The sequence below is a fragment of the Dreissena polymorpha genome, chromosome 2 (genome assembly GCF_020536995.1).
Source record: "Dreissena polymorpha isolate Duluth1 chromosome 2, UMN_Dpol_1.0, whole genome shotgun sequence".
Lineage (NCBI taxonomy): Eukaryota > Metazoa > Mollusca > Bivalvia > Myida > Dreissenidae > Dreissena > Dreissena polymorpha.
This window is the reverse complement of record NC_068356.1, coordinates 132,064,861-132,080,172: the sequence shown is the minus strand read 5'-3', so window position 1 is coordinate 132,080,172 and position 15,312 is coordinate 132,064,861. Positions and strand designations below refer to the sequence as shown.

Sequence of the window (15,312 nt, the reverse complement as noted above, 5' to 3'; positions counted from 1 at the left end):
ACAAAACAAGACCAATAATAGTGATATTTTTTTTTTAATAATAGAACGTTGAAAAAGTCTTAAATATGGAAGCTTCTAAAAAAGTGCAAGAAATCCTTGGCCAAATGCAGAAGACACTGGAATGTTCAATATGGTAATTCGTCCTTTTGTCAAAGTTAAAAATTAGCGTAAAGCGTATTGGCCATACGGCCTATTCCCCACTTACAGTTACATAACAATTGTGATAATGTACACGCCTAGTTAAGTCCTTTAGTTGACCCCTAAATACGTTATCTTCTTAATTAGAGAGCGAATAAACGAGTAATTATTGAAAATGTATTTGCCTTGCTATTAGTCAATATAAATTGCCGCCTTAGAGTCTTTTGATGATTTTTGCTTTGGCAGACTCTTGGCGTCAATAGTCCACTCTATCTTATTATTATGAAAGAACGTTGCCTAAATAGTATTTATTGAGCAAAATATATCGAAATTTACCTGTAAATAAACTATATTTCGAGTTTGTTTCATCCAATATAAATCCTTGTATAGTAAAGGGTTCATGTTATCTCCCTTGAACTGGAGGTTAAATTCAACTATGTTTGTAACTGAGTTCGAACACAAAAATAAAGTGTGCAATATGCGCAAAACAGTAAGAAATGAAATTGAAAATAGTAAGAAGATGAAGCAAAAAAAGAATTATAACTATTATAACTCAAAATATTAGAATCGACAGTAACAAAATACCCAAAAAGTAAAAGGTACGAAATAGCTATGGTACGAAATAACAACAAAAACAACAATGCTAAAATGGCTGCCTTTGAGAAAATGATCGCTCCATGTCTTTGATTTTAAATGTAATACAGGTAATTTTTGTGATCTAAGTTCATATTTGTCAAACAAAAGGTAGATTTCAGATATATACACTTGTAAATACTGTAATTCCCATAATAATATTGTATTTATTTTTCGTTATGGTTTTTACAGACCGGAGTTTCAGCGTTCAGATTTATTCTGAACGCGAATTATTTCAGCTAGCCTTGCTATATGAACTTCAGCGAAATGAGTAGATTTGTTTTCTGATGCTTGTCATGTGTCGAAAGTCTACAAGACATATGTCGCACAATAAATCAATAATTGTAATCAATATATATACATGTATATCTATAGAAATTCTTGACATGCACAGTTCATCAGCATATGATGACATAGTCTTATTTATAAGACGCGCAACGAATTTAGAGATACTTTTAATATAGGCTAAATTCTTTGGAACGTCTTACCGGGGAAAAGTCAAAAATGTGTTGGAAACCAAAAAGTTTAAATTTTCATCGATTTGCGTAAAATTGCAAAATAACATTACCAACTCATTCAGTTTTAGTTCAGAAGTCCATTTTTACCTCAAATATCGTCGAATTGAAGTTGGAAAGGCATAAATTCTTCAGTTAAACTTCTGCTTAAATTGCAAACGAATCACTGACCTGTAGCCATGTCATGAAACTGATTTGAATATGAACCAATCAGAAGAAGGCATTACGGTGTAACGTGTACGCGTAATTTTATTTAACATGAGCTTTTAACACCGACTTTTACCTAACTAGATCTAGTTTGCTAATCTTTGTTGATTTAATAAGCATATGTTCAAAACAGATATGGCGCAGTTTCTATTCACTGTTCTAAGTTTCAGCAAGTTTTTATGCATGTCTTTTTCGCACCTCTGTCTGTGTTGTTTTATTTACTTACATTCTACGTTACATAGGAGGAGGGTATACTGTACGATCTGTAGCAAAATTATTTGTGTACAGTATAAAAATAAAAGATGTAATTTATTTAAGAACTTTTTAATTGTCAATTTAGGAAAAAAACAATGCTAAATTAATCCAGAAAAGTATAACATCGGTTTACTATGTAACGCTCTGCACCACAACAGACGAACGCAAATGGTATTTGCCGCTGTTTATTCTCCCACTTTAAACCAGATGCTTTACATCGAGGTCGTGTTATCGATTTATATCTACACAGTGAGCGAATCGAGAGATATTGAAAAATTGAATAGTGGTTGGATTTAAATTGATCAGGCGTGCAAAATTCAAAGTGTCATTACATAATTTCTACGGAACATTATCGAGAAATGAATTATCTGCACAGGTATGTAAATATTATTGCAATCCGTTGATAGTAAGTGTCTTATATCGGGGCTTGAATGTTGCGCACAAAATCCTTGCACAACAATATAGACAAAGAAGGAAAAATTCCCGCCATTAATTTGGTATTTCCCCCTTTGTACGCTCCAAATATTACCCATATAAAAAGTAGCTTAATATTTGAGAGCGTCAAAAATTTGGACTAAGGATGACAATGATGTACAATAAGGCCATCATTGATGCTTGACCAAGTCAAGGGTTCTATTTGAATATCCAACCTCAGCACATCCTACTACCAGCTGGTGTTCATACAAGAGGCCAGGCCAACAGGTTCCTAACCATGTACCCTTTGCCAGCGTCAATGCCTACAAATACTCCATCTTTTCCTCTGGCATCCGCATCTGCAACAGCCTACCAGATGTGACTATCATGGCACCATCCCTCGACGTCTCTAAGACCAGGATGGACATGCTAAGGCCTTAACTTTGGAGCATCTTGTTTTTATCTGGGTTTTTAGTCGTTTTGTACAGGTTTCCCCTTAGGCATGTACATTGTCACAATTGTGCGACAATGCTCCATAGGAGCCCAGCACACTACCCGGAAGAAGAATATTTTCACATAGACTCATCAGATTCGTCAACAAAACCGTTGATTTGCGTTTTGATTTTTTTAAATCCAATTGTTCAAGTTCGACCAGCTCACACATTTTTTATGTTTATTTGTATTCAAGTATTCCATGTCTATTTGTGAAAAGTAAAGTGTGTTTATAGAACGGGCATGAGAGAGGACTCCATTGAATTATGTTCTCTTTTACAAGTTCAACAGAAAGAGCACATGTTATACTATGTTATGTTTTTACTAAAAGTAGGTTTAAAGTCACATTATTATTTAAAAAATCTCAAGAATATCATTTCACAAATTATTTAGATTTAGCCAATATTTTTAATGGCCTTATTGTAAAACGAAAAATTATTTTGAGGTGTGTTTAGACGGTACTTTGTCAAAGGAAGATATATAGGTGTAAAAAGTATCAATTATCATAATATGCTGCCTATTTCAGTAAGTTCTGCATTAAAAAGTACAGTTGGAGAGTCTTTATGGTGACTTTCAATCTGCTGTCAAATTCTGGTAGACTTTGTTTTGGTTGTTTTCCCACAACTTTATGTCATGTAGTGTCCGAAAATGTAAAAGCAACATTTTATGTTATGGTAGCCATTACTATCCTTTGATATCACACTTGGACCTTCTAGAACATTCATGTGCAAATTCTTATCTTTTAGTCACAATAAGTCTGATTTTCATTTCATGTTTAACTTTTATTTTTACATAATTTTACTGCCATTCCCTCAATTCTGCTTAGTTGACAAAGTTTAGTATTTTTTATCCTACATGTAATGCAACACCTGCAAGTCTAATAATAATATGAGGAAAGTATATAGAAAACATAGAAATTAATATGCAAATCTTTTAAAAAGGACGGTAAAAAACTTTCAAATGGTGGCCAAAGAAGAATGTATTTGATAATATGGTAAGCCCTATTATTAAAGGCATGATTTATTTATTATTTCATGATACATGTATATTTCAGTCTGGAATTGATGACCAATCCAGTGTCAACCTCTTGTGGTCATCAGTTCTGCCGGTAAGCTGAGTTTGATAAAAATTCTAGACAAGAGCTTCTCAATTAAATGTTACATGCAAATGTGCCATGATGTAAAAAGCATTTTGGTAAATTTTAACTTCTTTTTCTCTTGTGTATGACAATATCACAATTTATTTGTATATTATGTATATGTATTCAGGGCTTTTTCCCTGTTTTTGTGGAGCGGCCTTGACCCCCCCCCCCCCCCCCCTCCCCCATTTTGTGAAAAAATGAGTCTCGAGCTAATCAAAATTGTGAAAAAATGAGTCATGAACTTTCTAAAATTGTGAAAATTAGTCTCGAACTTCTTGAAATTGTGAAATGGACCTGTAGATACACCAGGAAAAGGTCCTTCCCAGGATGAGCTAAATTAAATATTCTGGCTGGTCGTCAGACAGTACAAGTGTATCTTCCTTATAACGTTTAACAATTGATGTGTAAAAATAATGGTGGCTTAGAATTCAATATCTTGTTTTATATTTCTATTATATACCTTATAGATAGATATATATATATCATATTAAATCTAATAACACGTGACAAATTCACATTGTTTAAGAAACCCAATTTTACAAAAGATACATGTAATTACAAATCACAATCAGACCAGTTGAAAGTTCCTAGCACTTGCCCTTCAAAACAAGTGCATTTAAGATATTATTGTGCCCTGCAAATTATGTTGTATTTTTAAGCCATCAAATTCACTTATGGCTTTAATGCATGTTATTTTAGTGCATCCTTTTCATCCAATTCTCATTACAATTTCTTGTGAGTACATGTAGCTTGCAGGGCCTTCTCTTGCTGCCAGGGGAAGCCACCCACATCCCTCATGAGGGGGAATTTCGCGTCGTTTTGGGCGAAAAGGGGAATTTTAGAAGATATTTTCACCAACCATTCAACACCTAAAATTGCTATATTTTAATGTGATTTACATAAATATACATTTAATCAAAGGTTAGTAGCATGATACAAGCTGGAAACATAGGTATAAAAGAAAAAAAAAGATTTTTTTTTTTTTTTTGGAGGGGGGGATTTTAGCTGAAAAAGGGGAAAAAAGTATACTTTTCTCATGGGGGATGCCACCGATATTTGGCGGTAAAAAGTGCAAAACGAGGGCCCTGGCTTGAACCTTATAATGGCATGCATAGGTTTTATCACATACATGTATTACAAGTTTGTCTGATAATGTTTATGCAGTTGTTGTTTAATGCGCTTATTGCATGTTTTGTCAGATATTCAAATTGCTGGTTCTGTTTAATAAACTAATTGTATGTTTTCTCTGGTGTACTTATTGCAGGTTTTGTCTGATAGAATTCCTTGAGAGAAAGAAACAAGTTCCCTGCCCATTATGCAAGAAAATGATAACCAAGAGGTACTATAAAGAGATACTCATCGCTTTTATTTTGAAAACAAAGAATGCAAACATTTTCATAAATGTTTTTATCAAGCGAAATTAAATATAAAATGAAATTCAATCGTACTAATTTATGTGTTTGTACAAAAAAAACAAAGTTACTTTCTTAACCCTTTCCCACCAGTGTTTTTTTTCACCATTTTGGGAATGGGGCCGGGTCCCTTTGGATTGGGAAAATTCGCGGCGTTTTTACTAAAATTGGGAAATTAGTGTTGTTGTTGTTTTGCTAACAAATGCTTCAAAATTGAGGATACAAGTGTGTCCAGTATAATATTTACTAAGGTTGATCTTATATGGATTGGAGATGATCAAAATATTGAGAACTAAAAAAAAAAAAATTTTTATTTGTTTAAACCTTCCATTGGGAATTTTTAGCTCCCATTTGGGAAAAATATATACTACCGGACCCGATTTTGAATGAAAAAAAACTACCCAATCAGAAGCAAAGTGAAAATGGCTATGTGCAAACAGCATTTAACCTAGCCTGTGAGTAACTCACTGTCTGTTCAGGGTTTATGCTGTTTGCTACTCCTCATTATCTTAGTGTTGGAAATGAAGCCTTTCAAACATTAATATATTAAGAAAGGACTTAAATTTTATTTGATTTTCTAAAGGACTTCAAATGTGTCAAAGTGCATTTCTGAGTTGTAAAGGTTATATGTCCCAATTTGAAAAATGTGAACCACATAAATTTCCACAAGAAATTCTTCATTTGTGGAAAAGAGCAACGGCCCACACCTATGTCTAAAATGTCTATAAGTGTTTTATATAGGTCTGGACATTGATGTATAATACTGGGTTAGTTTTGAAAAATTGAGTTATTTCATGCCTACTGGTCATGTACGTAATTCCGGCCTGTACGTAAAAAATCGGCCACCTATGTACAATCATTTTCATGATCTTAACGCACATATTTTGTTTTTATTTAGAAAAAATCAACATGAAAACTATCCCTACTCTCAATATTTTGCAAATGTTAGAACCACATCACTGTTAACTTTTGTGTTAAAATGTCACAAATATAGCAGGAAATATTTGGCTCGTGGGGAAAGTGATGTCATCATTAGTTGCAACAATTATATTCATATAAGAAACAAATATATTTGATAAAATTATTTTTATTTTATCTAATAAACTTAAATTAAAGTTTTACCAATTAATTGTACAAAAAATTATATTCAAAACATAAAAGTCAGAACCTAAATATATTTTTTTAATATATGAATTACCTCCCTTTATAAGAATATTACTAGATTACATGTTTTAATATTATATATAAGCGTTTACTAATAATCAACACTGAAGTCAACTTTTCAAACAAAATGTGTTTACTTGTTTAGCTATGTTTGAAAAAATTTATTAAACACATTATAAAGAAATATTTTTTAATGTATTAGCAGTTTCCCATTGTTTATATTTATTAAAATAGGTAGGGGGAGTTACTGGTATAAAAATTTCGCATTTATTTTAAATTTCAAGTCAAAAATTTTAATAGTATAAACATTGATTAATACTCTGAAATTGAGGACATTTGTCAAAAGATATTGCTTTGTAATTTTATCTGCAGATCAAACTGAAAAGTGGCCGATTTTCTAGGTACATTTAACCTATGAAAATGGATAGTTTACATGTCATCATTTTCTGTTCATTAAGTAAAATCCACCGATCTAATTCTATTTAAATTTTCATGCTAGGTGAGTTTTGAACCCAGGATTATATATGTGAAGTTTAGTTTCAACCAGTTGCCTAACACTAAAGATTTTTCTTAAATAGTCCGAAAAGTGGCCGGAATTACGTACATGACCAGTAGACACTGGTTGTGATCACCATAATTTCATATTATGTGAGGACTTAACAAACTGAAGTCTAACTCTTAGTGCATGCCATGAAATATGAAATTGGTTAAGATAAGAATATGCATTTCATGTGTTTTAGAAGTCTAATAGAACGAGAGCAGCTGGGTGAAATGGTGTTGGGTGTGAAGTCTCTCATAGCTGCTTTCCAGAAGGACACGGGCGTCTTGTGTAAGTTCTTGTCAGTGGTTTTACTCACTATCGTCCAAATACTGAGGTCTAGATAGATACATTTTATGTTAGTGTCAAGGTAACATTTTCATAAAAATTTTGATAATTTGGAGGCGTCAAAAGCGACAAAATTGCAGGATTCTGCTTCAATTGAAATCCTCGAAGATGTGTTTTGTTAACTTCAGTTTTTGCTCTAGGAAAACATTGTTGAATGCCTGTGTCTTAAGTGTTGTCCCAGATTAGCCTGTGCAGTATGTATTGGCTAATCAGAGAAAACTCTGTCCACCTAAATGAGATATTTCTTAAGAAATAACTTTCTTTTAACAAAAAATACAATAAAAGCGAAGAGTATCATCCCTGATTAGTCTGTGCAGACTGCACAGGCTAATCTGGGATGACACTTTACGCACATGCATTTATCCCAGTCTTCTCAGAGTGAGGCTCTATTAACCCTTTACCACTTAGCTATGTGTTTTGAACCATTTGAAGTCCTGTACAAAAACCAATTTAAAGTCCTTTCTTAATACATTCAAGTTTAAAAGACTTCATTTCCAACCCTGAGATAGAAACAGCATGAAACCTGAACAGAGTAGGAGTTACTCGCAGGCTGTTCTGGTTTTATGCTGGTTGCACATAGCCATTTTCACTTTGCTTCTGAATGGGAAAGGGTTAATGGAGACGAGTTTTGTTAATTTCAGTCTCGCCACTACGAGGTCCTCAGCCTAGCGTCCTGCCTGGCTCTCCAGATGTGATCAGGGCTAAAACTGCTTTAGACAAACGGAAGACCAATGTTAGGAGCACAAAACTAAAGGCGAAAGCTGCAGGTAAAGTTAACTAAAAAAAGCAGAATCTATTTAGTAAACCTGTTTTGAAGTACCTGATTACAAATTTGTGAGAAAAACACTATTGTGAATGTTTATTTATTGAATGTCGTCATAGAGATATGTACATGTAGTGAAGTCAACAACATGAATTACATCAAACACTATGTCATCAGAACTGTTTTGATTACCAGTAAACAAAATAAAACTGAAGTGTGCTTAGTGTGCGTCTGTGTTTTTAGTCACATGCTGGTTTCACTACCCAATTTGTTGTAACTAATGATCGTTTGTAAGACATGCCCCAGAATTTTACTGCCTTTGTTTTAAACTTAATGAAACTTTTGATATAGGAAGCTTGCATGTAGATCTAGCTCGGCATTTTATTTGCAGTTAAGGTCATTGTGACTAAAAATATAAGAATGGTTTTTGCTTGATAATTTGAGTTAAGATGCAGTTATTGACCTGAAATTGTGTGTGTAGGTAGCTGACATGAAGAACTAGGTTGAGATTACAATTTAGGCCAGGAAAGTTAAGCTCAAGGTCACTAGTACTAAACATTAGGGCTGCAACGGGTACCCAAAATATCTGATGATATCGGATCCAACTTCAGATTCGCGGTTACGGATCCATCCCTGGATATTTCGGTTCCGAATATTTGTTTTCATAGTTGTATGTAACCTTAGTCCTAGCGCTGTTTTCACGAGTATTGTTTTTTATACAGACTGGTTCTGTTTAAAAGATAAAAGATACGTATAAAAGTCTATAAATATTAACGTGTGACAGTCAAATAGCAGATCATTCGAGATCCTTTGGCGTTTATTGTCCCCTGCCGGTGAAACTGGTCTGTCTGTCTGTCAGTCTGTCCATCACAATTTTCTTGATCCTGCGATAACTTTAAAAGTTCTTCATATTTTTTCATGAAACTTAAAACATGGATAGATGGCAATATGGAGATTATGCACATCATTTCATTTTGTTCCTACGTCAATAATTATGGTTGCTATGGCAACAAATATATATATATATATATATATATATATACAAAAAATAAAAAAATGCTGACAATGGTGGAGTTTCACTGGTAGGGGACCATATTGCCTGGCAATCTCTTGTTGTATAATAGTGTCATTGGACATTACGTAAAGCAAAACTTATTCGAAGTCATGGAGGATTTACACATTACAAATGCAATTCCTAATGGCAATAAGTAAGTTTTCAATCCTTATTGTCTGTCTGAGTTGTATTAAAAACAACGGTAGTGGATCCAGTGTGGCTGGAATGTTATTTAGGTAAATTTTGCATAATTTCGCGAATAAGTGTTAAGGTTTCGTTTTATTTTGACATTGCTACAATGTTAAACGAGAAATTTGTTATGTTTTTATTATTAACCAGGTTTTCCGAAGGAAAAAACTGGTTATTAGATTGGCGAATGCGGGCGGGCTGGCTGGCTGGCGGGCGGGCGGAACAAGCTTGTCCGGGCCATAACTATGTCGTTCATTGTCAGATTTTAAAATCATTTGGCACATTTGTTCACCATCATTGGACGGTGTGTCGCGCGAAATAATTACGTCGATATCTCCAAGGTCAAGGTCACACTTTGAGTTCAAAGGTCAAAAATGGCCATAAATGAGCTTGTCCTGGCCATAACTATGTCATTCATTGTGAGATTTTAAAATCATTTGGCACATTTGTTCACCATCATGGGACGGTGTGTCGCACGAATATCTCCAATGTCAAGGTCACCACGACTAAAAATAGATTTTTTTTAAAAACAAACTTACAAAGGGGGTTAATTTTGTTTGTTCATTTCAAAAGTTCAGTTTGAGTTTTCTCCCTTTATTAGATTTTTTTTCCACAATGAAAACCTGGTTTTGTGACAATTTTGTCCCTTGTTTGTTAATAAATTTTTAATGTTTTTTAAGTCAAATTATACTTCTAAAACATTGATTTCTTTAATTTAGACAGAAAATTCTTATTTTCTCTTATCTGAGGGATCCGGATCCGAAAAACTGTAAGAAACCATATTTGGATCGGATTCGGATCCGAACACATTTTTAGCTCATCTATTTTTTGAAAAAAAAGTATAAGCTATTGTCATCACCTTGGCGTCGGCGTTGGCGTCGGCGTCGGCGTCTGGTTAAGTTTTGCGTTTAGGTCCACTTTTCTCAGAAAGTATCAATGCTATTGCATTCAAACTTGGTACACTTACTTACTATCATGAGAGGACTGGGCAGGCAAAGTAAGATAACTCTGGCCTGCATTTTGACAGAATTATGTGCCCTTTTTATACTTAGAAAATTGAAAATTTTGGTTAAGTTTTGCGTTTAGGTCCACTTTTCTCAGAAAGTATGAATGCTATTGCATTCAAACTTGGTACACTTACTTACTATCATGAGGGGACTGGGCAGGCAAAGTTATGTAACTCTGGCGTGCATTTTTACAGAATTATGTGCCCTTTTTATACTTAGAAAATTGAAAATTTTGGTTAAGTTTTGCGTTTAGGTCCACTTTTCTCAGAAAGTATCAATGCTATTGCATTCAAACTTGGTACACTTACTTACTATCATGAGGGGACTGGGCCGGCAAAGTTAGATAACTCTGGCGTGCATTTTGACAGCATTATGTGCCCTTTTTATACTTAGAAAATTGAAAATTTTGGTTAAGTTTTGTGTTTAGGTCCATTTTATTCCTTAAGTATCAAAGCTATTGCTTTCATACTTGCAACACTTACTAACTATCATAAGGGGACTGTGCAGGCAAAGTAATGTAACTCTGACTGGCATTTTGACAGAATTATGTGCCCTTTTTATACTTAGAAAATTGAAAATTTGGTTAAGTTTTGTGTTTAGGTCCACTTTATTCCTACAGTATCAAAGCTATTGCTTTCATACTTGCAACACTTATTAACTATCATAAGGGGACCGTGCAGGCAAAGTTATGTAACTCTGACTGGCATTTGGACGGAATTATGGGCCCTTTTTACTTAGAAAATTGAAAATTTGGTTAAGATTTGTGTTTTGGTCCACTTTACCCCTAAAGTATCATAGACATTGCTTTCATACTTGGAACACTCACAAACTATCATTAGGGTACAGTAAAAGGACAAGTTGCATAACTCTGGTTGTCATTGTTACGGAATTATGGCCCTTTTTTGACTTAGTAACTTTGAATATATGGTTAAATTTTGTGTTTCGATCCACTTTACTTCTTAAGTATCAAGGCTATTGCTTTCAAACTTCAAATACTTTCATGCTATCATGAGGTTACTGTACCTGGCAAGTTGAATTTTACCTTGACCTTTGAATGACCTTGACTCTCAAGGTCAAATTATTAAATTTTGCTAAAATTGCCATAAGTTCTTTATTTATGATTAGATTTGATTGATACTTTGACAAAACTACTCTTACCTGACATACCACAATAGACTCCACCCAAACCATCCCCAATGCCCTCCCCCCTCCCCCCCCTCGCCCCCTCCCCCCCCTCGCCCCCTCCCCCCCCTAATTTTTTTTTTTTTAAGATCATCTCACAAATGACCACCACACCCTCACACTATACCCCCACCCCACCCCACCCCCACCCCCCCCCCCCCAATTTTTTTATATATTTTTTTTTTATTATTTATTTTTTATTTTTAAGATCACCTCACAAATTACCACCACACCCTCACACTATACCCCATCCCCCCCCCCCCCAATTTTTTTTTTAAATGGTTATGTTTGAAATACCGTCCAACAATCGCACCCAAAAACTCCCTCCCCCATCCCCCCCCCCCCAGCCCCCCCCCCCCCCCCCCCTCCAGAATTATTTTTTTTTTTTTTCGCTTTTTTGGAAAATAATGTAATAAATGTCCACAACCCCACACTATACACCCCTCTTCACTACACCCCTCCCTCCTTTGTGATTGAAAATGAGAGTCCCTTCACCTTTAAAAAGAAAATAGATGAGCGGTCTGCACTCGCAAGGCGGTGCTCTTGTTTGGATTTGTTGCAGCCCTACTAAACATAGACAAACTTTAAACAGGTGTTATCCAGTCAATATCTTAAGTAAAAATCCACCAATCTTTACGAAACTGTGGATTAAGCAAGCTTACATTTAGACATAGCATGGGTTGCATTTGGGGACAGTGTGATTTAAATCATGATCACTTTTACTACAAAAAAATTAAATGATATATGCCCAATTATTAGAAATGTAAGAGATATATGTGTTGTGAAGTTAAATTATTGCCTTAAATGTTGAACACCTGGTTTTTTGGAATTGCCATCTTTATTGTGTCATGTATCGATTTTTTTATCTACCTAATTTCTAATACATGTAATCTTGTATTAATGTTTATCCATAATTTTGTAATACTTAAGTAACAATATTTTTTTGTCGCCAATAGAAACCACTTCATGTCCACCAGAAGAAATTCATCCAAGCAGTGATAGACAGCAGCAGCTGCTGGATCTCATTGAATCCGGGAACTTCGATGCAAGAAATGATTCTGTTCCAAAGATAAAAGCGGGAGCAATGAAGTTGAAAATACAGCCAGCATCAAAAGCTAAAGGGAAAGCTTCACTTGTGGCTTCTGGTGATATAAAAGAGAAAAATGAAGGTGAACATTTAAAAAGAAATAATGAAGATGAAAATATCCAGCAGACTGATACAACAGACTGTGAGGGTATCAGTCCACGGCAACTTTCCAATGACACTAGAGAGAGCAAAAAGAATAAGGACATGTACTATGTTGCAAAAAGATTAAGTGAAAGTGCTAGCACTGATGTTATTGAAGAATCTTTTGGTCAAGACAATGAAAAGAATGGAAAGGTACATGAAAAATCAAGCAAAAATGGGGAACATGAAGAAGAATTGCACAATTTGGAACTTGGGAAAATATCATTAAAAGAGTTGGACAAGAAAGCAATTGATAACCATATTGAAATGAATACTGATAATGACATCCTAAGTAGTGCATCGTTTTCTATAAACTCAAGTCAGTCCACTGGTCCATTGTTTAAAACTCCTGTAGAGATTGTAACGAAGAAAGGAAAGGGCAAAATCAGCAAGGCTGCTATTGAGTTTGTAACAAATAGACAATCTTCAAGATCAAATTCGAAGAAAAGCAACGCACTGGGGGAATCTGGATTACACGAGATTGATACAAAACTTACACCAGACGTAGATATGGAACTAGCTCATGGAAATGACATTCAAAGAACATACAGTAGAAAGGGTAAGAGTTTGCCTAAAGAAAGTCGTAAGTCAGTAGAAAAGGTGTTTGAGTGGCTGAACAATGTTGAAGAATCCAAAACTGAAAAACTAGTTGTGGAATCAGTTTTAGATGATAAAAAAAGTGGTACAATTGCCACAACAGGAAAACGTCAGAGTAAAAAGTCTAGAAAACTTCAGGAAGATGAAAAAGCAATGGGATTGAAAATGAAGCACTTAGCAAAACAGGTTGAAGAAACAAGTAAGGAACTGTTGTTTGCTTTTGATGATTTTGCGGAGAGAAATGAGAAAGAGATTGATACAATTGGTGAGGAAAATGTTGGAAGACATAATAGATTGGCATCTGAATCTGTTGAATTAGGAAAAACTGAACATGTTGGAACTCATGTGAATAATTATTTGGAGATGGAAGGTAAAGATGAAGCTGTAAAAGATACTGAAACTGATAACTATGACAGTGCTGAGCAGCAGCCTAAAGGCAGTCTGATGTTATCAAAAGATGGACAAACATTTAATCAGAAGTTACCAAAGAATGTAAATGATGCTGATGAGCATAACAAAACAGTTGACAAAAATACAACCTGCCTACCTAAACCAAGCTCTGAACATACCATGAATGGGAATATAGCTGAACAAGAGAGCAAATGTGAAAACAATGGTGATGTCCAAGTGAAAAAGAAAAAGATCTTCAAGACCAGGACAAGTACTCTAAATTCAGACATATTAAGACCTCCTCATGTTGAAGGCAAGAATGCAATATATACAGATGTTTCTTCGCAAGTGGGAAAGAGCAAGCTTTTAATTGATGAAACTACGAATTTTAGTCCAGAATCTGATCCTTATGAATTCAAATCGAGCCAGAACACGCCCAATAAACCATTGGAAAAAAAAGCAGGAAAAAGAATAAAGAAAACTGTACAGAAAAAGGTGCCAAATAATGTTAAGCCCCGAGTCGTCTTTGCTCAGCCAAACAAAAGAAACATCAACGAGATGAATAAAATGTGGAATATAGACCCTGGAAAGAGATTGCCTGATCAGCAGAACAATGAGAATGATATCAACAAAATAACTGAAACAATTTCAGCTGCTGAAGAATACAATTTATTGACTTGTACCCGAGAAGCTATCAACAAACTGGACACAAATGGCAAAACTCGAAACACATCAAGCACTGAGCCAAACAATACTAAAAACAGTGACATAATGTTGAAGAAAGTGAGATTTCAGGAACCAGATCTGAACAATTTCGTCTCTAGTGGGAAAGTTGATGATTTGGAAAAAACAAAGCTAGAGTTTCAAAAGTCAGCGAAAGCCAAAGAATATGAGGAATACTTGAGAAAGTATATTGCAGCAGCTGGTGACGTAGATGACAACAGTTCAGGTAAAAGACAGGAACATGTCAAAGAAGCATACTTACTTTATAAAATGTCTTTATATTTAAAAAAAGTAACAATGCATTCCTCATTGGAAGGTTTGTATTTAAATGTACAGGTATTTAAAGCTTGTTCCAGTTTATTGCTAAGTGTTAACAATTCTAGTATTTGGTTCATAAGGCCATTGGTAAAATATGATTTTTTTTATCTTCTACTTAAATTTATTCTTATCAACTGTATTTTAAAGCAATACATTTAGGTAAGCTGGTCCTAATAATTTCTTATGATAAGACTTTTTCTGCTCCCATGTCTTGATGGGACTATAAACCTGTCTCTTGATAGGACTTTTTATGGGAACGACCTTTGCAGAGGGATGGGCACCCTTTAAAGGGACTGTCCAACAGTCAAAAGCGTCGTTCGACGCGAATCAATATTTTGGCTAACTACGAGAATTGCTTATATAGCTAAAAAATACCTCCGCACTTGACGTGAGAGTGGATGGTCGAGTGGTAAAGTCGGGAGGCATTTTACTCCAAAACTCAATGATTCTAGGGGTCATTGGTTCGATCCCTGTGGAGGATAACGTTTTTTTTTCTTTTTTAAAATTGTATTCTTAATTTTTACTGGAGATTTTTAGTTCAAATGTTTAAATTTATCAATATAAAGCATTTAAAGCAGTTAATGACAAGCTTTAATACATGCCA

The 15,312-nt window shown here is 34.6% G+C and overlaps 1 protein-coding gene across 1 annotated transcript in view; it reads left to right on the top strand.

Moving 5' to 3' along the window:
* LOC127870084 (uncharacterized) overlaps window positions 1–15,312 on the top strand; it is a 49,493-nt gene continuing 34,181 nt past the window's right edge. The window contains exons 1-6 of the mRNA XM_052412744.1: window positions 1–133; window positions 3,709–3,762; window positions 5,060–5,134; window positions 7,112–7,200; window positions 7,899–8,024; window positions 12,409–14,616. Coding sequence (XP_052268704.1) covers window positions 66–133; window positions 3,709–3,762; window positions 5,060–5,134; window positions 7,112–7,200; window positions 7,899–8,024; window positions 12,409–14,616 — 2,620 coding nt within the window. The 5' untranslated portion in view covers window positions 1–65. The remainder of the gene's footprint in view (window positions 134–3,708; window positions 3,763–5,059; window positions 5,135–7,111; window positions 7,201–7,898; window positions 8,025–12,408; window positions 14,617–15,312) is intronic.